We start from the raw sequence: 22,052 nt of genomic DNA, 5'->3' as shown, positions 1-22,052 counted from the left end.
ATCGATTTCTGAGGGATTCCAGTTGGTACCTACAAGAGGTAGGCGGAAACCAATCTCTTCTATTTATTTATCTTTGTTATTTCTCCTCTTTTTCTCGTATAATAAGCTCGGGTTTTGGTAAATCATACTATATCATACTGTTGTTCCATTGGCCTAAAATGAAGGTGTTGTCATTGTTGGCAACTTAAGTGGGCTTTGATATGGTACAGCAACACACAAAAAGGTTCCGAGAGAAAGAATCCAATTCAAATAAAGAAAACTCAAGAATCCCGTTTTTGAGGGTCTCTCAAGAATCCCGTTTTTGAGGGTCTCTGTCCAGTTTTGATCAACCTCTTCATCGGATGGCCATCCAGTGTCCGATTGAGCCGATTTTTGGAGGAGAGCTTCACGACTTCTTGATCTTCAAATCCAACGGTGGGATTGTTCATTAGAGATCTCTAAGTTAGTCCGATTTGTACGTCAAAACACTCCTTGTTTAAGTCAGATAGGAACTCTGAGTTTGATTCAAACTCTGAGTTTAATTAATCTATAAAAGGAGAGCAAACTCCAGCAGAAATGATAGGACGTTTTGAGGAGCTTGGAAAGAGCGTGGAGGTCGAACCAGAAGAAGTTGGTTGGCTTTGGAGATCTGAAGCTTGGGAATAAGAAGTCTTTTGTTTTGCTGAACAAGAAAGAAAGTGAAAGAGAAGGAAGAAGAAGCGAGAGAAGAAAAGAAGGGAACATGGTTGTATGGTTTTTTTAAAGAGAGAAAACTGAAAAAGATTGAAAAGAGAAAAAAAGAGTTGGAGAAAAAGAGAAACAAGTATTGTTACCATGCATCTTACACAAGTTGAGGTAACCCGTATTCACAAGTTATTGTCTATTATTTTATAGGTTATGTTTAATGATGAAGAACCTAGATCATGAATGTAATTTGGGGAACTTGAATTATTGGTTTACATTGTGACCTAGCAAGTTGGAGCTTGTCTAGGGGGTTGGGGTTAGTGCCCTTGTCTAAATTGCATTTTAGACTATAGCAGGGATTGGTGTTCCTGGACTGTTGTAGCAGTCAAAATATCTAGGAGTGTATTGAATAATATACGAAACCCTAGGTAGGGTATTACTCCGTGGATGTAGGCAAGTTGGCCGAACCACGTAAACTCTGGTGCATTGCGTTTTTTTGTTTATTTTTCTTTGTTGCACATATTGGAGTGCCTTGATTGCAAAGTTGTGGTACACTGTCTGGTAGACCTAGCCACATTGTGGTGTGTGGTGGACGTGTGCTTGTGCAGTTGATAGCTACGAGTGGTACACTGTCTGGTAGACCCAGCCACATTGTGGTGAATTTTTGAAGACACTAATTCACCCCCCTCTCAGTGTCAATCTGGGAATAACACATACTATCATATCATACTACTATTATAAAAGCATTTACTATTCTGTTTTCGCAAATCTTTTTCTGACCTTTCCGTCCTTTTCTTGTTTTCAAATACCAATAATTTGGTACTATTTTTTTTGTTTATTTACTTACTTTTACAAGGATAATTTTGACATTTTAGTCATGAATCATTATCAATTTATCATTAATTTTAATCCCGCTTGATCTCTCACAATCTCCTCTCACGACATATCTCAATTTCTCTCTCAACCTCTCTCAATCTGTCTCTCTCTCAATCTCCCTCGATCTGTCTCTCATGGTTGTGAGTATAATCCTCTGTTGTGGAAGGCCTTCACGCACATCTGTGAAACCCTAATTTGGAGCAGAAAAAAAGTTAAAGATTTGGGATTTTTGCTTGATTCGAAAATGCTTTGGTTGAAGAGTGGACAAGCAATGGTGGTTCTATGGGCTGCTCTGTGTTGGTTCCTTGTGGGAATGGTGCTGCCCTTAATGGACATACATTGGGGGTCCGAAAGGAATAATACTGATGACAGCATCGGGGAGTACTCGGAGTGTTCGACAGATGGCTTACGTACTTACAAGCGGCGCAAACACTTAAGGCCGACTGGAGGTATTGAACCACAGAATAATGGAAGAGTTTTTGTTGATGCAGGAAGTCAAACGAACCAGGTTTGTTCCTGTCCATGATGTGCCTTAAGTGTTTGGCTTTATATTTCCTTTAACTGTGATGAATACCATTCTCCCTAGAAAATTATTACTTCTTCTCTTGCGTTTGTCTTTATTTTATATTGCATATCGAGATATCTCATAAAATAATTTCAAAGATCTCACTCTCTTAATCCTTCATATATGGTCACGTGCATTTGCACGTGTGTAAGTTTACTAGTATATATATATATATATATATATTATTATTATTATTATTATTATTATTAAAACTTGTGGATTTGTTTTTGGCACAATGGTAAACTTTAAAGTTTACAAAAATGTTAGATCACACAGCTCTTGCCTAAGCTAAAAATATACGAAATTATCAATTTACTTTGATAAATATTAAAACTTGTAGATCTGTTTTTGGCACAATGGTAGCAACGTTCAATTAGAATTCTTAAATCTAAAGATATAGTTTGAATCTCCATGCCTCCAAATCTTCTCCCTCGCCTTTCTTTTCTATCTTTCAATCTTTCAATCTTTTGGGCTTGTGGGCCTCGAGTAATTTTACTAATTTGATGATAACGAAAAATAAAAGAAAATAAAAAAATCTCATCCATATTAGTATTTTTTTTAGTGAACATCTATATTAATACTACGAGCAAATTGGAGTGACACCTTAAAATGGAGGCCTTAAAGCACTGACACCTCCACTTTATGTTTAAAAAGCACAGAGATCTCAAAATTGAATTTTTATTAGATATATTTGTCAAATTTATCACTGAAAATAGTTAAATTACTGTTTATTTAAAAAATATTTCCTATAATAAACAGTGTCGAAAATGTTTTCAGTGATAAATTGGACAAATATATCGAATGAAAATTCAATTTTAAGGTATATGTGCTTTTTAAACATAAAGTGGGGATTAAGAACTTAGCACTCTCTCTTGTGAAAACGCTAAGGAAAAAAAAAAAAAAAAAAAAAAAAAAAGAAAAAAGGAAAAAGCGCTGCATCATACATAAATTTTTTAAGAGAATTGAATATAGAAAAGTTCAGCAGCCACACTATTGACTGATGGTTATACAGTTTCTCTCACTTCATTAAACTAAAAGAACACTAAAAAAGAGAGTTTACTTCAATAAACAAATGTGTTAAAAAGATATTTTATCCAAATTGAATTCCTAGGAGGCAATCTCCACACAAATCTGACATCTGAAAAAGATTGATTAACCGGATCTTTCACTGATCCTTGGAAACAATTTCGATCTCATTCCAGGATTCATACGTTTTGACAGCACTGAATTTTTTTTTTTTTTTTTGGAAAACAACAGCTCTGAATTTGAATATCAGATATTTTGTCATGGAAAAGATTCTCGTCCCGTGTTCATACCGGAATTATGATTCATTAAAGATTCCATCTCTGGTTGTTCTGAGCTTTTAGTACAGGATAGCAATTAGCAATTTAGCACCAAGTTCGTAGGGTTAGAATTCCCTTTTCTGCAATTCAGTTTGACTTTTCCTTTTGTCTTGGACTCTGTGTTGAGTGTGTTCTCATCTGAATCTTGAGACGGCTGCGACAGAGCATACGTATGCCTCCGTGGACTTTTAAAAGATTTAGAGATTTGAGAGGCAACAATTATTATTTGGCTTTGCGTGGCAGAGTAAAAGCATTTCCCCGTTCCATGAGCTCGATCATCGTGCGGTACGAGAAAGAAAATAAACTTGTTCAGCTTGCGGTTTTCTTCTGTTCTATCCTGTGACATCTATCGTAGTCTATGCTGGATCGACCTGGCCTTTGAAGGTAAATTTCTGAACTGGGTCTTTGGAGTTTCTAGTGGGTCGATGCTTCTCCGCTTAGGAAGTTCTATTTTTTGAGTTGGCTGTTTTAGGGTACTAGTTTTCTTTTAATCTTTGGGTTTCCTGTGTTGGGTTGTTGGAATTGTTCTTTTTTGTTCAGTTATTTGAGTTGATGATGCAATTTTCAGTTGTGATTGCTGTTGATTTGTGTGTTTTGGTGAAGATTTCTTTTTTAAATACTATATGAGATTTCGGCTTTCAATATGTGGTGGTGTTGGAATTTCTCTTGTTTTCTTCAGTTAATTGAGCAAACAATGCATTTTTCTATGTAGTTAGTAAGTGTGCATTCAGCTTAGATCTCAGGAAATTCCCCTTTTGGTAGTTTCTGTTTTATATAAGTTAGACCTTACTATTCAGCTCTTCCTCCTTTCCAGGCTTTAAGGAAGTATAGAGGGTTAACCAAGATATGGATCTGATTATTGCAGATGATAATCTGATTCCTTTTTGGGCTTTCATATCTATTCCCTTTTTGAAGTGCTTATGAGATCTTAAGTTTGGTTGTTATTAATCTGACAAATTTTAGCTTTTTCTTTTATGTGTTTGTGATATTTAAGCTCCTTATCTGTTTGTGTGCTTGTTGAATTCATTTGAAGGAACTATCAGAAGGAAATTTCATCATCTGTTCCTTCAAATATTTAAACCATGACTTAAGCCAATCCTAATTGATCTCGTAAGAGATCCGCTACAGAACGAACACGTTTATTTTTCAAGTCGAAGGGTGGGAGATCTGGAATGAAAGGGAAGTGAGGGAAAAGGTTGCTTGGCTGGAAAGAGAGGAAAATACAATGAAGCATGAGACTTTCAGCTTCAAACTAACTATGCGCTAAAGAAGCGAAGCCATAACCTAACCATCGAGTTCTTTTAAAATGGGTTTAAAAAATGATGGTTGTTTTTGGGGGGAACCATAAGGAAATTCCGTTTCGAATTGGAAGTAAAGCGGACACCAATATATGAGGCTCCCACCACTAAAGGATCTAGGATATCCCTTAGCAACTTAAGCTGCACAAGAGTCCTGCTTTAGCAGAGTGATGTAAACCGAATCCAGGACCACCCAATGAGGGCCCAAAGGGTTTACCAGCACCCAATGGCCCTACTAGCAACCCCAGTAATTTTGTCCAAGTGTAGGGGAATTTTGGTAACTTTGATGAGTCCTTGTTAGAATTGGGAGTCCTAGTTTGTAAAGGAGTTGATTGGAGTTATCCTAGTCCTTTCAAGGAACCAATATCTACTCTTAGAATTCAAATTGGAACTCTCTAGAGCTAGTTATGAGGGTGCCTTGTATGAGTCAAAGTACTAGAAGTCTTATTTTGAATTGGTTTGCAAATTTGAATCCAAGTATGTCTACTTATAGGAAGCTGGAGTCCTTTCATGTTTTCCTTCGTGTAGGCTATAAATAAGCCACTATAGAATGTAACAGTCAGTCTTGAGTTATTGCAGAAAAATCCGAGTTTGAAGGAAGACTGAGTTGGGGGTTTGTAGGAGGAATCCCACAGCTATTAGTGTGATCTAATTCTGAAAATTGCTTCAAGTTTTCATCCTTCTTCAAGCTTCAGCAGCAACCTAACTCAAGCAACTACAGCATCTCAAGCTTCCCTAATCGGGTAAGTCTAAACCAGCCCCTCCTCTACTCCCTTCTCCCTTTCTAGCCCCCACATAATCCTGCCCCCATCCCTTCTCCTTCCCTACGGTAGCTGCAGCACTACTCCCCTCTTAATTCCATAATCCCCGTCCCTCACCTTCTTTTTTCCCTCTACAAGGTTCACACCTGGCCACGAACCCCTCCCTATTATTTTCCATCAAAAGACTTAAACCCTAGTACTCTAAATTCCTGCACTTCATCTTCTTTATTAATACTCTGCAACTCATCTTCAACCTCTAGACCTAAACCCTAGTTCAACATTAACCTTTAACCACACTCCAACACCACTTAGGATTAGCATCTCCTACACCTACTCTACTTCTCCTATCAAATCCTATCCCTAGCTGACTTACTTGAGGGTCCCACTATAAGTAGGAAACCTATTAGAAACACTTAAGCTTTAAGATTAAATCTGACAATATAAAATAACAATGACAGCATAAGCCCCAGCATAATCGAATCCTAGAAACCCTCCAACTAACACCGGATTCCTTTAAAACCTAACCCTAATTACAATTTCAGATCCAAAAAACTGAAACTATAACTACAGCAGGGTTTCAGCCTCTCAAACATAAAACCCAAGTCCCCTAGGCTGGCTGAAACCTATCTTAGCCCTAATGTAAACCTACCACCTATTCTTTGTTGAAAAATACCTATATTGGAGGCAATTAAAAATAGAAGACTGTTGATTCTTTTGAAGAGGATCCTGGAGTCAGCCTAGATCTAGGCCTTACCTGAATCAGTCAAACTCTATATCCTGGTTGACATCACTAAGAGGCTGTTTTCAGACTCAAACTTGTTATCACTAGTCACAAGGATTAACCTTGTTATGGAAGTCCACAGGTGAAAATGCTTGGACCTTGAAAAAGCACTTCTATCATGTGTATCTTCTTCTTGTGCTTATCGTTGACAGTTGTAGAATGGAGAATGAGAATGCAGCCTTTCCATTCACATAATGAGTTTCTCCATTTTCTTTGTTGGGAGTAGGAGTGAGGTATCCTAATTGGAATATTGTTCATCTTTAAAACTCCTACTTTATTTAAGTTTTTGTTTTCTTAGGTTTCCTATTCTGTGTTAAACTGGTTTCCTAATGAGTCTAGGATTAGTTTTTTATTCCTACTTGTTTCTTGTATTATTTTCCTACTTAGAGTAGGACTTACTCAGATTGTAACTATATATACCCTATTGGAGCCTATGAATAAATCATACCTTTTGAGCAATAATTTATCAAAATTACAACATGGTATCAGAGCTAGCGTCCTTAACCTAAAATCGAGGCTCGTGCTCAATGTCTTTGACCAATCAATCGCCATCAAAATGTTGAGTAGGGAAGATATTGGGGAAAGAGGAGATCGTCCTTATCTGTAATTTGTTTGTCCTTTTCATTGTTTCCTTGCTTCTTGTTAAAAAAAGAGCGCATGTTGGAAAGTAGTTTTACCTATTACGCCGACTCCAATTTTTATTCATTTTTTATCCTCTTTTATAGTTACAATTGTTTCTTTGAATTTGTATTTGCAATTTGTTATTACAACTCATGGGATATGACTTATTGATACAGAGTCCGCCCTTGGAGAGACAAAAAATGTTCTTCCCCTCTTTATGACTTGATAAAAGAAGAAATCCTCTCCTTCAAACCTGTGCAGAACCTGATCTTGCGTTATACCTGAAGATTTGCCCTTTTGGCTATATTCCCTTTCGGAGACCTAATCTTGTGACAGATCTGAATTCTCTTTTTCCTGTTACATACCTAGCAATACTACCCTTTTCCTTCTATTTCATGACCTAATAAAGAAATATTTCCCATACCTGCATGGAAGCTGATCTCTACTACCCTTAGAGATTTGCCCCTTACCTTAGAAATCTTCCTTTTTTAAAACCTAATTTTCTGTAGATCTGAAGTTTTATTTTTCTTGTTGTTCTGCAGCAGTTATTTCCTATTACAAACCTATTTTAAGGACTGAGGTTAGTAATAGTCCAAGAATTTTCTCCTTTTTGTCCAAGTTACCTAACCTAAATTGGTTATAGCTACCTAAATAGCTTAATAGGGTTTGCTACATTAAATTTGGAGAAAAGATGACTACATGAAAATTGAGCACTACCACAGTTCCTATATGTACTGCAACCGAAAGCCTAGATAAGATTGACTACCAGCCTCTTGGTTCTCCTCTTACAATCCTGAATGGTCCAAATTATTTAATGTGGTCAAGGTTTGCCTACGTTACTATCACTGGCAGAGGGCTGGTAAGACATAGCATTCCTGATTAGATCCATGAGACCAGAGTTACATCAAACCTTCCTTATTTTAGACATTGCTGCTAGTATTTGGACTGCTGCAGAGAAGACTTATGGGAAAGTTGGAAATAGAGCTCAGGTCTATGAGCTTCATAAACAAGTTTATGACACCAAACAGGAAGATATTACACTCTCTCAGTACTACAACACCCTTAGTGCCTTATGGCAGAAGATTGACCATTACAACACATTCTAGCCAAATAATATGGATGATATTGTAACCTATCGCAAGCTACACTCTGATAAGACCCAAGTGTACGATTTCCTAGGACTTAATGTTGAATATGACCTATTTGGCTTTATATTCTCAGTTGAGATCCCTTTCCTACCTTAGAAGAATCATATGCATTTGTTCACACTGAAGACTGTTGTGCTGTAATGCTTCCTTTTGCTACGCCTAATAGCTCAGCCCTTCAGACCCAGATTGGAAATAGTAAAGAGACACCAATGAAAACTTTCAAACGTGAACATTATGATTAACCATGGCATACAAAAGAAACCTGTTGGAAACTGCATGGGAAGCCTGTAGACTTTTAAGCAAAAAGAAAGGTTGGTCGTGGAAAGAATCAGATCAATCAAACTGAAGCTGGCTCCACAGAATCCACTGAAGTTGACACGCTGTCAAAGCTCTCCATTGAGGAGCTAAAAGCCATTCAAATCAGATCCACGGATTGGATAAATTTTTCACTGGCAGAACAAAAAACGAAGAATCTAGCTAATAGGACAAACACAACTAGAAACCAAACTCTCCATCAGTTACTACAAGCTTCCCACAACCACTACGTCCACAACTACCTCTGCTACTTCTGGAAATTATCAAGTCCATTCAGGATCTAGTAATAGAGGGGACGATTGGACTTGGTAAGGTGCAGAGTGGTCTTATTTTGATCAAGTTGGGCATGTGTGGTATCTATGCCACAACTTGAGGGCAGGTGTTGGGAGTAAGACTGAGGTTTCCTAATTGGAACATGATTCATATTTAAAGCTCCTACTTTAGTTATGTGTTTTGTTTTCTTATATTTTCTATTTTGGTTTCCTATTATGTGTTGAACTAGTTTCCTAATAAGTCTAGAATTAGTTTTTTACTCCCACTTATTTTTGTGTTTATTTTCCTACTCAGAGTAGGATTTACTAAAATTGTAACTATAAACATCCCATTGGGGCCTATGAATAAATCATACATTCTAAGCAAATAATTTCTCAAAATTACCATAGTTTTGCATAATTTTCCTTTTTGCCTTCTGCCCTTTTGGTCCACCTCTTTGAAATGGAAATTAGAGGAACATTGATTTTGTTTGCTTTCATAGTCTATTCAAATTAACTTCTTGGAAATTATAGATTTATAAAAAAGGAAAAAAAGAAAAACGTGTTTCACTTTTTCTTTCCTTTTATTCCTTTCACCCTTTGTGGAATTACTATTGCTGAAGCCTGTTAAATTGGGCTTGATTTGTTCTCAATTGATGTTTCTCTGCATTACTCTTGAAAATCAGAAAGAAATTTTACCTCCTGATCTGTTTGTTTGGATTACCATCCGTGACTAATGAAAAGCTACAGTGGATGGACAATGTGAAACTAGGAGTTGGATCACACTAGATGTATCAGATACCCGTGTGCATCCTTATGTAAAACGAATAGCTGACTCATAACACTGGTAAAACTTGAATATAACCATAAAGTTTATATTTCTGTTCTGTTGGCCATTCTTAATACATCATGGTATAATAGATGAATTTAATGTTGTGGTTGGCATATTGGTCAAGTGCTTACTTGCTGAGTGCTTGGTTGTGGGATCAAGTCCTATTAACAACTCTTCTGGAACCAGGGTAAGGATGAACACATTTGACTCTCCCCAGACCCTGTAAAGTGGGAACTTTTCTATGCTAGAATTTTGCTACCATTCTCAAAAGTGAAAGCTATGAAATCCACCTAAAATATTCCGACAAGCAAGGTAGCAAGCTGATAGAAGTTACCTTGGATCTACACTGTATATTCAAATGGCCAGCTTTCTTATTTTCTCTCTATTCTTGAAACTTTCAACTCTGCTTCATAAATGACTGGATTAAGGGTATTCAAAATATCTTGACATTATAAGACAATTTCAGATGTCATTCTCAAAATATCTGGACACTGTATGTCAGAACTTTTAGAGGCTTTTCTGTCAGACTCACTGTGAGGATTAAATATCAAAATAATTGACTGTTCTATGTCTGGAGTAGAAATTAACTGAATTTCTCCTTTACTAATAAGTTATGTTTTGGTTGGTTATTCGGTAGAAATTTCATCTTGGGCTCAGTTGATAATATCTGTGCTTTTTGGCTCGCATTGGCAGGTTTTGGGTTCTTTTAGAGCTGAGACGTTGAAAGCTTGTCAGTGGTGCATACAGTAATGACTTGTTTGTCTTTCATGTGTAGAAGGAAAACAACTTCATCAGCTAGAGAGAATTTTGAAGTTTTTGAAGGTGGCTAGCTAAATATTAAAAATTTATGAGATACATCTTTCTATCTTGCTTACTTGAAGTCAATTTCTCCTTTTTTTTTTTCTATTCTTTCTTTTCCTCCTATTATTTTATCATGTCAAACGTGGATGCACCTATAGATATACATGAACACAGAAAGCCCTGTTGTGTGTGCCTGGGGAAGGGAATTGATTGGTAAATTATGTGCAATATATATCCTACCCTAATCCATGTGCATCAGACATCAGAAATATAAAGATCCATCTTTTGTCTAGTTATAAACTATAGGGAGTAAACTGGTATCAATTTAGTTAATTTAGGAACATGCATTTTAAGATTGTGCAGTGTCTAGTAAAGGACTTCGAAACAGAGTTTAAGGCATTGAATGGTCAAACCGGGGCCCTGTTTTCTCCCGAAATGTTTAACACAAAATGGTTTCATAATAGCAGAACCAGAACAACTACTTAAATCCATCCAGCAGCCACGACAATAAGGAAAACAACAACAAACTCGGACTTACCAACTAATGGGTTTGACTACTTGGATCCAAAAAAGGAAGTAGGGACAGCTGAGGCCTAAAATGGGGAATGAGTGGAGAAATGAAATGAAAACCGGAAATGCAACAAATGTTTTTATTTAAAAAAAAAAGAAAAGGAACAACTTTAATGTGAAAGGAAGAAGTGAGAAGAAAGAGGCACAGTCCAGCAAGTAGGATAGTCTAAATGGGATCTGCTGCATGGATCCATGTGCTCCAATAGGCTGTCTGAGGTCATACTTGGAAGCAGGATCTCCGAAACAGAAAAATAGAGTGGCTTAAGGAGAAAATCAATACTTAAACAAAGAAATGAGATACTTCTGTTTTTGTGGTTATGTTCTCTTTTCTATGAGGAGAATATGTTTGACAAATATTCTTGCAATCAGAGACAAGTATGGCATGCAGACAATCCCTAGTGTTGCTAAGAGAAATAGACCGAAAATAAAAGCTACATATTCTAGCTAATCAAACTCAACAGAAATTAATTCAGAAATCTGGCATGCAACAAACTAGGAACTCTACTCAAACAAATTCTGAGCTCAACGAGTTATCAGTAAAACTAGACATACAATGGGTGCCACAGCTCCATGTGATTAACGGTCTGGATAGACCACCCCGCTGATGTGAAGAATGGAAGATATAGAGCATGCCTGGAGTCCACCTGAAACCTCCTTGAATCTCCCAAGTTGAACCTGAGAATTAACTCAGAAGATTGAAACTATATGTGCAGTACTTGCAGAAGAACCGGGTATCATTTAACTCAAAAAATAACTTTTTTGCTTTTTTCATTCTTGGAGAGAGGAGGGTGAGGGGGTGTTTCTTTGCACCTATCTGTAGGATTTGTTATGGACTGATTAGGAGTAGCCAGGATCAACGCCAAAACTAAAATTGAAATTGATATAAAAAGTTAAAAACTATGTGTCAAACTGTCAACCAGCTTTAGAGAACTGCTATTTCATCTAGGACTTTTGTCATATTTTCGTATTTCAAGTTAGAAAACTGTTGTAATGTGAGCTTGAGGTATTTTTGGGCTGCAGTTGTAATTTTGTGTTGTTCTGGGTTCTTATTTAAATTACTCTCTTTTACTATAAATAGAAAATGTCTATGCTTTCCTAAGACATAAGTCATTATTTTCTCCAAACTATTTTTGTAGTGGCTTTAGTGTTGGAACACACCTAAAATTTTGCCCTAAATCTATCATGCAGAAACCCTTCTCTAGCCACCACCAAGACCATGATTTGTTTCCTTTTTGGTCTTTTATTTATTCGTCCATTTTTGTTGTTTTCTCAATCTTCTCAAACCTCTTTCCTAGATCTATGACCTTCTTGAACCTGAAACTGTCTGATGGAAGTAATGCCATCTCCATTCTGACTGAAGGATTGAGTTGCAATCCTTATAGTGAGTTTACTACATTTCCTGCTAGCTCCATCAAGTTGGATGGGAGCAACTATCTATTGTGACATTGCTTTTATTATGTGCTGGTTGTTGCTCTTGGCCTCATTCAATTTTTGTTGGGTATGATTCGAAAGTTGACATGGCTGGTGCCCCTCTGGAGAAGTGGGCTTCAGATGATGCTCTTGCCATAGCCATCTTGGTCAACTCTATGCAGCCTAATATTGCCGAGGCTATCGTCTCTTGAATTTGCTGATTTAGAAGCTCGTGAAGGAGATGTACTGTTGAGTTGGAAATGCAGCTCAGGACAATGAACTGCACAAGTAGTTCATAGCACCACTCAACATGAGATGTTCCTCTCACAGTATCGCTTGGAGTTCCGCTACTTGTGGCAGAAATTTGACTCCAATGAGATATTCTGGCTTACTTGTTCTACCAATGCTGATAACTTTAAGAAGCTCAAAAATGAGATCTACATGTATGCTTTCTTGTCTGGCTTGAATGTGGAGTATGATCACATTCGATCCCATTTGCTTAATTGAGGTCCACTTTGCTCTCCCATGTAGTCTTATGACCTTGTCCAGCGTGAGAACCATCAAGAGACTGCTACGCTTCATCCCCTCATTCTTGAGTTATCTGCTAGTTACACTAGCCCTGGATTTCAGTCCAAGGATGCACCTATTCATTCTACTTGTCATCCTGCTCCTGGTTGTGATGTTCCTTATCATGATTTGGTGAAAGGTGAGGAATGTCGAATGACCTCACATGAAGTTCTATTGGAAGTTATGTGGTCACAACTGGTGCCTCTTGCGCATCTGGGGATCATATTCGACTCATGCTTACCAGACTGAGGTCACCGTTCCTACAGCCCTCAAAGGCCAGTTCTTATAGGATGAGATTCTTGTGCTTCCAGTATGGTCTCTCGGGTCGAAACCTCCTCATTAGTTGTTTCCTATTGTGTATACAACTTCTGGTTCAACCTCTTCTGCTTCCGACTTAGTGCATTTAGGTATATCCTTTGTTGGCCATTTTAAAACATTCAAATACCTCATGCTGGATGATTGACTCTAGTGCCACAGATCATGTGGCTGTTTTTGCTGGTTCTCTAGATTTGTACTAAATTTTGGTAAAGAATGGGTTTGGAGAGCTAATGTTTCCTTCTCTTGTGTCTATAGAAAAGGATCCATCTCCTTTTCTTCCATACAATTGTCAGCTATTCCTCATGTTTTCAAAATTTCTACTCGTATTCGTTTTAGAAGTAGCATTACTTGGGAATTAAACTGCAAGGTAATCTTTTTTCCTTCTCATTGTGTGGTCAAGGACTTGGTGACTGGTAGACTGTTGGTAATGGCAGACTAAGTGACAGATTGTATCTGCTGGATAACAGTAACCCTACTACATTAGTTCTTCAACCTCAAGCTCATCTGTTGAATTCCTTTTCTCGCACTTTGTCAGTTGCATATGTGGCATTGGCATTTAGGCCACCCATCTTTAAAGATTTTATCTTCTGTTTTTCCTAGTTTGTTTTCAAAAGGGGAATCCTAGTGAATATATATATATCTTCTGGGGTGATGCTTGTGTTTTTGCGAAACAAAATCATTCTGTTTATCATCCATCTGAAAATATAAGTACTAGACCTTTTGTTTTAATTCACTATAATATTTTCAGACCTTCCAGTGGTGCTTCTGTTGAAGTTAATGGGCGTCCAAGGCCCGCAGTGGTGGGAGCCTTGCGACTGTGTATGCCCTTTACTTGCAATTCATTACAAGATAATGTTCTAAATATATTAAGTAACTAATTGTGAAGTTTCCATTTGATAATAACTTGAAATGAATTCAACAAGCACGAGTAGAGGACCTCTAAAATTCCAGATACTGATATTTGGGGACCTTCCAGTTACTGATGTTTTGACCAAAACACATAGAAGTGAGGTTTTTTCATTCTATTTTATGCTAGCTGGCCACATATGACATCTATGCCCCAACTTGAGGGGTGTGTTTTGTAATTGAGCTGTTAACTTTGTATTGTTCTGTCCACTTTTAATTGCTCTCTTGTAGAAAATGGTTGTGCTTAAGACGTAAGTCATTGTTTTGCCCGAAGTATTCCAGTCAGATCTGATTCCATCCAACATTATAACAAAGCAAATGTTAAATGAAAAAAAAAAAAAAAAAAGAATCCCGACAACCAGGACAAAATTGAATTCCTATGGACACAAGCAATTGAGCATTGTATGACCAAATCGGATCCTCTTTCACTTGGATACTGCAATGATCCTGATGGATGACATATGGGGGCTGCTCCTACTAGCCTTAGCCCTGGTGCAGTTACATACTACAAGAGTTACCATCTGAGGCCAAGCCCAAGCACAAGCCCTACCTGCCTTACGGAATTAGTGTTTATTTCTGTTATTTCAACAAAAGTTAGTTTTACTTCATTTTTTTTTTTTTTGGATGATTAAATAATTCATTACCAAAAGAAGAAAATACAATAGCACAAGCGACAAGCAAGCAAGAGCGAGAATAGAGCCTCAACTAACAAGCAACCTAAGAGGCAATGGGCCAAGCGACTAGCAACAATTAAAGCAAAAGATACACAAGCAAAGAGGCTCAAGGCCGAGACAATGAGCAAAGCAACAATTTAAGAGCAATAACAATAGCAAACTTGTTACATTGCACAAGAGATCCATAGCCAGACTTTCCACTTGGACCTACGCAGTAGCATCACATTTGCAAGGGAATGTAGCAACACAAGAAAGAGATAGAGAGCAAAGAATAGATTAGACTTCAAAACAATTAGAGAGTTCAAAATCGAGAGCCCTCATGGCTTTCCCCCAAAGCCAGAGAATCCCTCAATGGCGAAACACTCGACAAATTGGAGCAAATCCCATAGACAAGAAGGGCAGAGAAGGAGACGCAAAAGGAGAAAAGGGCTGGAATCAACACAAGGAAGACGAAAAGATGAGAAAATATCAGGGTAGGAGAAGTTCGGAGATTTCAACAATGATGGTCTTCATGGCTTCCCCCAAAGCTAAAGAGACCATCAAAGGCTGGGACCCTCGACGAACAAAATGAAACCATGATACAAGAAGGAGAGAGGGCCAGAGAAGGAGAAACAAAGGGAGGAGAAACATCTGGATCTGAAAATGAGCTCGAAGCGGAGAAAATAGCGAAATGGCCCTCAGGGCATCCCCACACTAGAAGAGCCATTAAGGACAAGAATCCTCGACGAGGAAGCTGAAAACCAGAAACAGAAAGGGGAGAGAGAAGGAGAGAAGAGGAAGGAAATGAGACCATATCACGGAATGAAATAGAGCTTGGGAGATCGGCAATAGAGGCCCTCATGCTTTCCCCAAAATGAGAGAGACCACTGAAAACAAAAAACTTCAACGTCCATATACGGAACCTTGAAGCGGCCAAACTTCTTTTTTTTTTCCCCGGTTTCGGACAGAGGAGATGTAGAGAGGAGAGGGAAGAAGATGGAAGCAATGCTAGGGAAACAGGGAGGAGATGAGATCGAGAGGAGAAGAAACAGAGGGAAAGAGAGGAGAATCAGGGTATAGAGGAGAAGAGAAACAGCATAGAATCAGTTAGTATATGGGATTGAGAGAAGGAGAAACAGAGAGAGAGAAAGGAGATCAGATAGCGGGAAGGGAAGGGGGCAGAGAGACACAGGCAGCATACTATGTCTCTCTGCCTTCATTTTATTTTTAGGCACAATTCATTCCTTCTTTTCTTTTTTTTTTTTTTGGTGGGGGGGGGTGTTGTATTTCGAGTTTCATTTCTCAGTGTTGAGGTGGACAGTGGTAACCACTCTACAATATGCAGACATTTGTTTTCTTTAGAAGGGCTACTGCAGCCTCTTTGAGGGAAAGATGAATGGCGGAATAGGAAAGATGACATAAAGCAGCACATATCCACTTTCCCCTGCAGTTTTCTTCTTATGTGATTTCTCTTCTCCCCTCCGTCTGCGATTCTGATTCTTCTCAGGTTTCATTTCTTCCCCCCCCCCCATCTTCTTCTTCACTTTTCTGTACCGCAATTAGTTCCTCGCGCATACAACTAACTATCTAAAGATTGAAGATATTTTAATTTGTACAAGTCATCCTGATTGGACATGTTCAGGTTTATATTGTTTTTGTGTTTCTATAATATCTTTTTCTTGTGGTGCATTATGCATCTTTGGTCTTTACCTCTTCTATTTATAAGCATCTTACTAGTTTTGTATTATTTCAGAAGTTTCAGGATTTGAGAAAGTTAGACTGTACAAATACAAGGAACTAAAAAATGCTACCGATGATTTTAGTCACGAAAATAAAATAGGGGAAGGTGGTTTTGGTTCCGTCTACAAGGTAAATTGATGATATTTGCACATTTTAGTAGAAAATTTCATGTGGATTTTTTTGTTGAAAAAGGTGGCTGCATGACCCTGCTGATGGCTTTTCCATTTTGTAAAATACTTGCTTATGTTCAGGGAAGGCTTAGGGATGGAAAGGCTGTTGCTATTAAAGTACTTTCAGCTGAATCAAGGCAAGGAGTCCGGGAGTTCCTAACAGAGATAGAAGTGATATCGTCTGTAGACCATGAAAACCTGGTCAAGCTATATGGTTGTTGTGTGGAAGGAAACCATAGAATTTTGGTATATGGCTACCTTGAGAATAATAGTCTTGCACATACTCTCCTTGGTAATTTCACTTCTGTACTTGGATATTATTGCTGGGATGCCTGGATACTCTATGCATAGCTTGTGAAGTATATCATATTAGTTCAACGTGTTGCCAACACTGTGGCACTCTACATCATGAGGCATTTATAATATAGTTTCTTGTTTTGTATTCTTTTTGAAATTCTTCTCATTCATTTTTTCTGAGCAAATATATTGGCTTGTATCCACAAATATTTTTGTTAAAATTTCTTTATATTATAAGTTTGATTAAGTGTAGTTGCATATAAAAACAAGAAAACAATAATTTTGAACAAGAAGAGGCAAAGCTCAGCCAGAGTTCCTATTTGCTTACATGCACACTTTAACCTGCTAGACTAATGCTAATAGTACACTGTACACCCCCTACCTCCCTCTTCTTTTTCTCTTTCTCTTTCTCCAACTCCATCTCCATCTGAAACTCTCTAGATTTTCCTAATTACATATTTTTATTGTGAGGAAATATTTAGAATTAAGCTAAGTTATTATTTATTTATATTTCTTTTGATTACGCCACTGAAATCACCCGTTTATTAGTGGCTGGGCTTGGGCATGCCTACCGCCTGCCAATTGAATTAACTGACTGGTTCAGGCATGGCTTATGGCATGGGACACCCGAAGGACCTACCAAATTATCGGTGTTGATTAGAACAAAAAAGTGAACTTCAAAATGCAATCTTTTATATGAGTAAGAAAGGACATGCCATTATTTCGTTTAGCATTTACCATCTGCCCATTTCACTTAGGGCATCTACTTCTTGAGCCATTGATTCATCTTGATAGGGATTTGGGTCTTACTTATTTTTCAGGGGCCCAAAGTAAGATCCATTTTGATTGGAGAACACGTTATAACATTTGTACTGGTGTTGCACGTGGGCTAGCATTCCTTCATGAGGAAGTTCAACCTCATATTATTCATAGAGATATCAAAGCCAGCAATATCCTCCTTGATGAAGACCTCAATCCCAAAATTTCAGACTTTGGTCTTGCAAAACTTATTCCATCCAATATGACACATGTCAGTACTCGTGTTGCTGGAACAATGTAAGTTCACTGGATCTACTTAGGACTTGAGAAAGTTATACCATTTTTGGAAGTGAATTTTGATTTCTTGGTCAACTTGGTTTTAATATATCGTTCCTTTGTTGATGCAATAATCCCTTAATGCAGCATTTTAGCATGTAATTAGGATTCTTTACCTGCATAGAAATCATACTGGCATTAATCCATTGAGTACAGATCCACATGCTGGGATTGACATCTCTCTGTCTTCCATAATGATCTCAATGGATAGGTCAAAACAAAAAGGCTATGTTTATCTTCTAAACATCCGTGAGGATTTTTCTGGATCATTGGGTCTTTCAAAATGAAGATGTTGATCGAGTGATTACATTCATATATCTGTTTGGTTTTCTGTAGAAGATGTTACCCCTTCTGAGACATGAATATCGGTCAGTGTGGCTTTCGGTTCCGATATTCTTTGTATTGACCTCTCCATTTATTTGTCTATGACTGTCTTTGGATCATCCAAACTAAAATTTTGGCAAATCTTTTTCGAGTTTTAACACCATCATTATTGAATGCTGCAGTAGAAATCAATTTAACTTTTTGTGCCCTTTGAACCATACCTCAAAGTCTTTGAGAGTACATGTAACATTGTAATAGATAAATGTTGGTTGCTGATGTGATTTACCAAAATTCTATATCAAAATAGTTTTAGCATACAAAAGTTACCTTTCACTCTTTGATTCCATATGTATAACTTCCCATTTTTATGTAATGCTTTATTTTCTTTATTCATTTTGTAGAGGTTATTTGGCACCTGAATATGCAATACGGGGACAAGTGACACGCAAAGCAGATATTTATAGCTTTGGAGTTCTCCTTCTAGAAATAGTTACTGGCAGATGTAACACTAACTCACGGTTGCCAGTTGAAGATCAATATCTTCTTGAAAGGGTAAGAGACTCTTAGGAACCTACAATGGAACTCTTTAATTTTTTTATTAACCTGAAACACTGATTTTTTATTAATGGATCCATAGCTCATTAGCTTAAGTTCCCATAGCTGGTAAAGATTTCAGGAGAAGCACATGCAGGATTGATATACTTAAAGACATTTATTGGTCCTTCCTATTTTTCATAGCAAACTTGATTTAACAATGTTCTTTGCTTCATCCTTTGAGGTACTGATAATGGATCAGATGTTAGATTTATCAAGAACGTTGATATTTTACACAACATAACTTAATTGATGAATGGATGATCTCCTCCCTTTCTTTAACAAACTGGGAGGTCTGAATATCTAGGCATCTCACTATCTCACTTGTAATGCATATTTCCAATTAAACCAATAAATATTGTTATACAATGATGTTCTCAAATTTGAAAAAACATGATGTCCTAAAGTCATAGATTCCAAGATGTTGTTGTGAGATGCTTATGAAACCATCTATAGGAACACATGATGGAAGGTGACTGTATCTTGCATGAAGAACAATATGTAGTCTTGTCTATTAATTAACACTTAACCACATAAAATTCCCTTGCTGTGTAAGGGCATATTACACTATTGCCTTCTCCATATATTGTTGGTGCATGAAACCTCTTTAGTTTCAGAACCATGGGGTAGCTGTCGTTCCCTTTTTCCTTTCTGTTGGCAGGAGGAGTTGGCTAGGAGGTTCTCAATTTTTTGGGTGGAGTCCTCAACTGAGATGGGCGAGGCACATCCTATTATATTCTGTATTTCGCTTGTGCTTGTGATAGTGTGTTGAGGTGTCCTCCATGCATGGCAATTGCTGGATTTCTCGTTTATATTATCAGAAGCTTCAATGTATTATCTCTTTCTTTTTTTTTTTTTGGTTGAAATATTTATTTACTTGACTTTGAAACCACAATGCAACTTACAACCTCGGGCTATCAAATAGAAGTCTCCAAGTCAGAAACTGGGGACAGGTTTTATTTGTCCAGAACTGCTGCTGAGATTTTGCTCCATTGAAGGCTTACAGGTCTGCTGCTATATTGTCTTCTCAAAGTGTCTAGCTCTCTGCTGGCCTGAATCACTGTTTCGATCTTCCAACATGGTGTTCTATTTTGATGCTGTGGTAGATCAATGACATCCCATTTGTCACCTTCCACAATACATTTTTAGAGTCCCATATCCCTCGCCCAGATTAGTGCTTTTCCCGATTGCAAGGGATTCCTGCCATTGTTGATGAATTGTTGCCACAACTTTCATAGAAACACAGTAGTGTTCTCCCCGTTTCAATGTATTATCAATAATGGAAATTGTACTTGCTGTAGATTCCTAGTTTCTGTATTCTAAAATTTCCCAATTATGGTATGGACCCAACTTTGTGGGAATTCTTCTCCTTGCAGACATGGGTCTTGTATGAACAAAAGGAGCTTGTGGGGCTGGTTGACACCGCATTGGATGGGATTTTTGATGCAGAGGAAGCATGCAGGATCTTGAAGATTGGCTTGCTGTGCACCCAGGATTCTCCTAAGCTCCGACCATCGATGTCAAATGTGGTGAAGATGCTAATGGGTGAAGTGAATGTGGATGGCATGAATATAACAAAGCCAGGTCTTATCTCTGATTTCATGGATCTCAAAGTCAAGAAAGGTCAGAAAGAGAAGGCTGATGTGAAGACCTTTTCAGCACTGTCTGGATCAGACAAGGTGGATAATTCATTTTCTTCAGGAAACTCCACTTCCACTTACAACACCACGCATGGAACCATGACCTTCAATTCTATATATGAAAGAGACAACTGAGAGTGGTCATCTCCATGAGAAATGTTCACTTTTTTCCTTATTTCCCCCCCCCCCCTGTTTCTCCTGATGTTACAGGTCTGTTGTCATATAGTTTTTGTGTAGTTCATTAAATTTTTTTTTTTCTTCTTTCTTTTTGGGGGTTCCAAATTTTAACTTTGATCCTTGCTGGAAAGTAAGCTTGTAAATGAGCCTGGTTTGTTACTTCTTCAGGAAAAGAAAATATTTGAATACAATTTGGTTGGTTGAATAATGTTTGGTCAGATTGTAGAGTTTCTATTTCAATGTCAGATGGATTTCCTGAATGTTCATCAATCAATGATCATTTGAAGACAGGTGATACTGTGATAATCCATTTGTAATGTAAAATTACCATTCTGCCCCTCAGATTTACTCATTAAAGAGAGTGAATAAAATGAAGTAGAAATTTTGAAAGAATTCACTTGATTTATATTTTCTGGAAATAAGGGAAGAGTTATGATCTAGCTCTGCTTCACATATCGTTCTCTGGTTCCCATTTCCTCAGATCCCTGAAATCTTTGATGAGCTTTAAGCATAAGAACAATGAAGTACATGACAGGAGAAAAAGACTACAGGGGAACACTAATAAGTCTGCAGGTAGTGGATTTCATGAGAAACTTGTATTCATGGAAATGGGTTTAGTGAAGATTAGATAAGTAGGTTGGCTTGCTTATGCGTACATTGACTACATTATTAAGGTTAGTTCTTAAAATATAATTTAGGCTCTTTTTTATCAATTATCATTCTCAATTATAAGAAATTTTCATTAATTTAAATTGTTTGGCATTTATTATCAGTTTTGTTTTATTTAAAATAATAGAAAAGTCTCAAAAATTCATAATTGATGTTTTGTCTATTATGGATTATGGTCAGAATGAAATTCTCATCATTTATGCAAATGTTTATTTAAAATTTTATAGTTAAGATTAGGGTAAAATAATTAATAAATTCTTTTATAAAACTAGATATTTTTTTTCTCTTTTCTCACTTGCTCGTTACTATTTTCTAACAATTTTTTATTTTGGCATACCAAACTTATTTTTCATTCTATACTTTATTTTTGACGAAATTTTTCAAACCATTTTTCATTCTTGACTAATAATGAATTTTTGTACTTATGTCTTTCAAATAGGCATAATAGAGAATGAGAATTAATACAAAAATAAGCCTTAGTTTCATTGCAAATGATTCTCATTTGAACATGGCGTGGCGGCGACCTAGCGGCCCCCCGCTGCGCAATGTTCGGACTTTATCGAGTGCGACCTATGCACTACCAGCGCAAGCACTGACTCCGTCAGCGGAGCCCCACCGGAGGTCTAGTATAGTCCACAGAAGCTGGTAGCACTCATGCCCAAGCCAA

At 37.4% G+C, this 22,052-nt stretch overlaps 1 protein-coding gene across 2 annotated transcripts; it reads left to right on the top strand.

Annotated features, from left to right (window-relative positions):
- The first annotated feature begins 3,155 nt into the window (after positions 1-3,155).
- On the top strand, positions 3,156-21,251 carry LOC149005575 (cold-responsive protein kinase 1-like). 2 transcript variants are annotated; one of them, XM_089167819.1, is made up of 7 exons: positions 3,156-3,831; positions 10,148-10,276; positions 16,436-16,548; positions 16,671-16,881; positions 17,708-17,942; positions 18,707-18,857; positions 20,276-21,251. In XM_089167819.1, the coding sequence occupies exons 2-7, from the start codon at positions 10,204-10,206 to the stop codon at positions 20,672-20,674; spliced, it is 1,182 nt and encodes a 393-aa protein (XP_089023945.1). In that variant the 5' UTR covers positions 3,156-3,831; positions 10,148-10,203; the 3' UTR covers positions 20,675-21,251. The 2 variants fall into 2 exon arrangements, with proteins under 2 accessions (XP_089023945.1, XP_089023943.1); XM_089167817.1 differs by having other exon boundaries at positions 3,159-3,831; positions 16,433-16,548; positions 20,276-21,246.
- The last annotated feature ends 801 nt before the right edge of the window (positions 21,252-22,052 follow it).

Source organism: Hakea prostrata, chromosome 9, assembly GCF_041222555.1.
Source record: "Hakea prostrata isolate BN-2017 chromosome 9, UWA_Hpros_2, whole genome shotgun sequence".
In the NCBI taxonomy this organism is placed as follows: Eukaryota; Viridiplantae; Streptophyta; class Magnoliopsida; order Proteales; family Proteaceae; genus Hakea; species Hakea prostrata.
The sequence above is the reverse complement of the archived record's forward strand: the minus strand, read 5'-3'. Positions and strand labels throughout refer to the sequence as shown.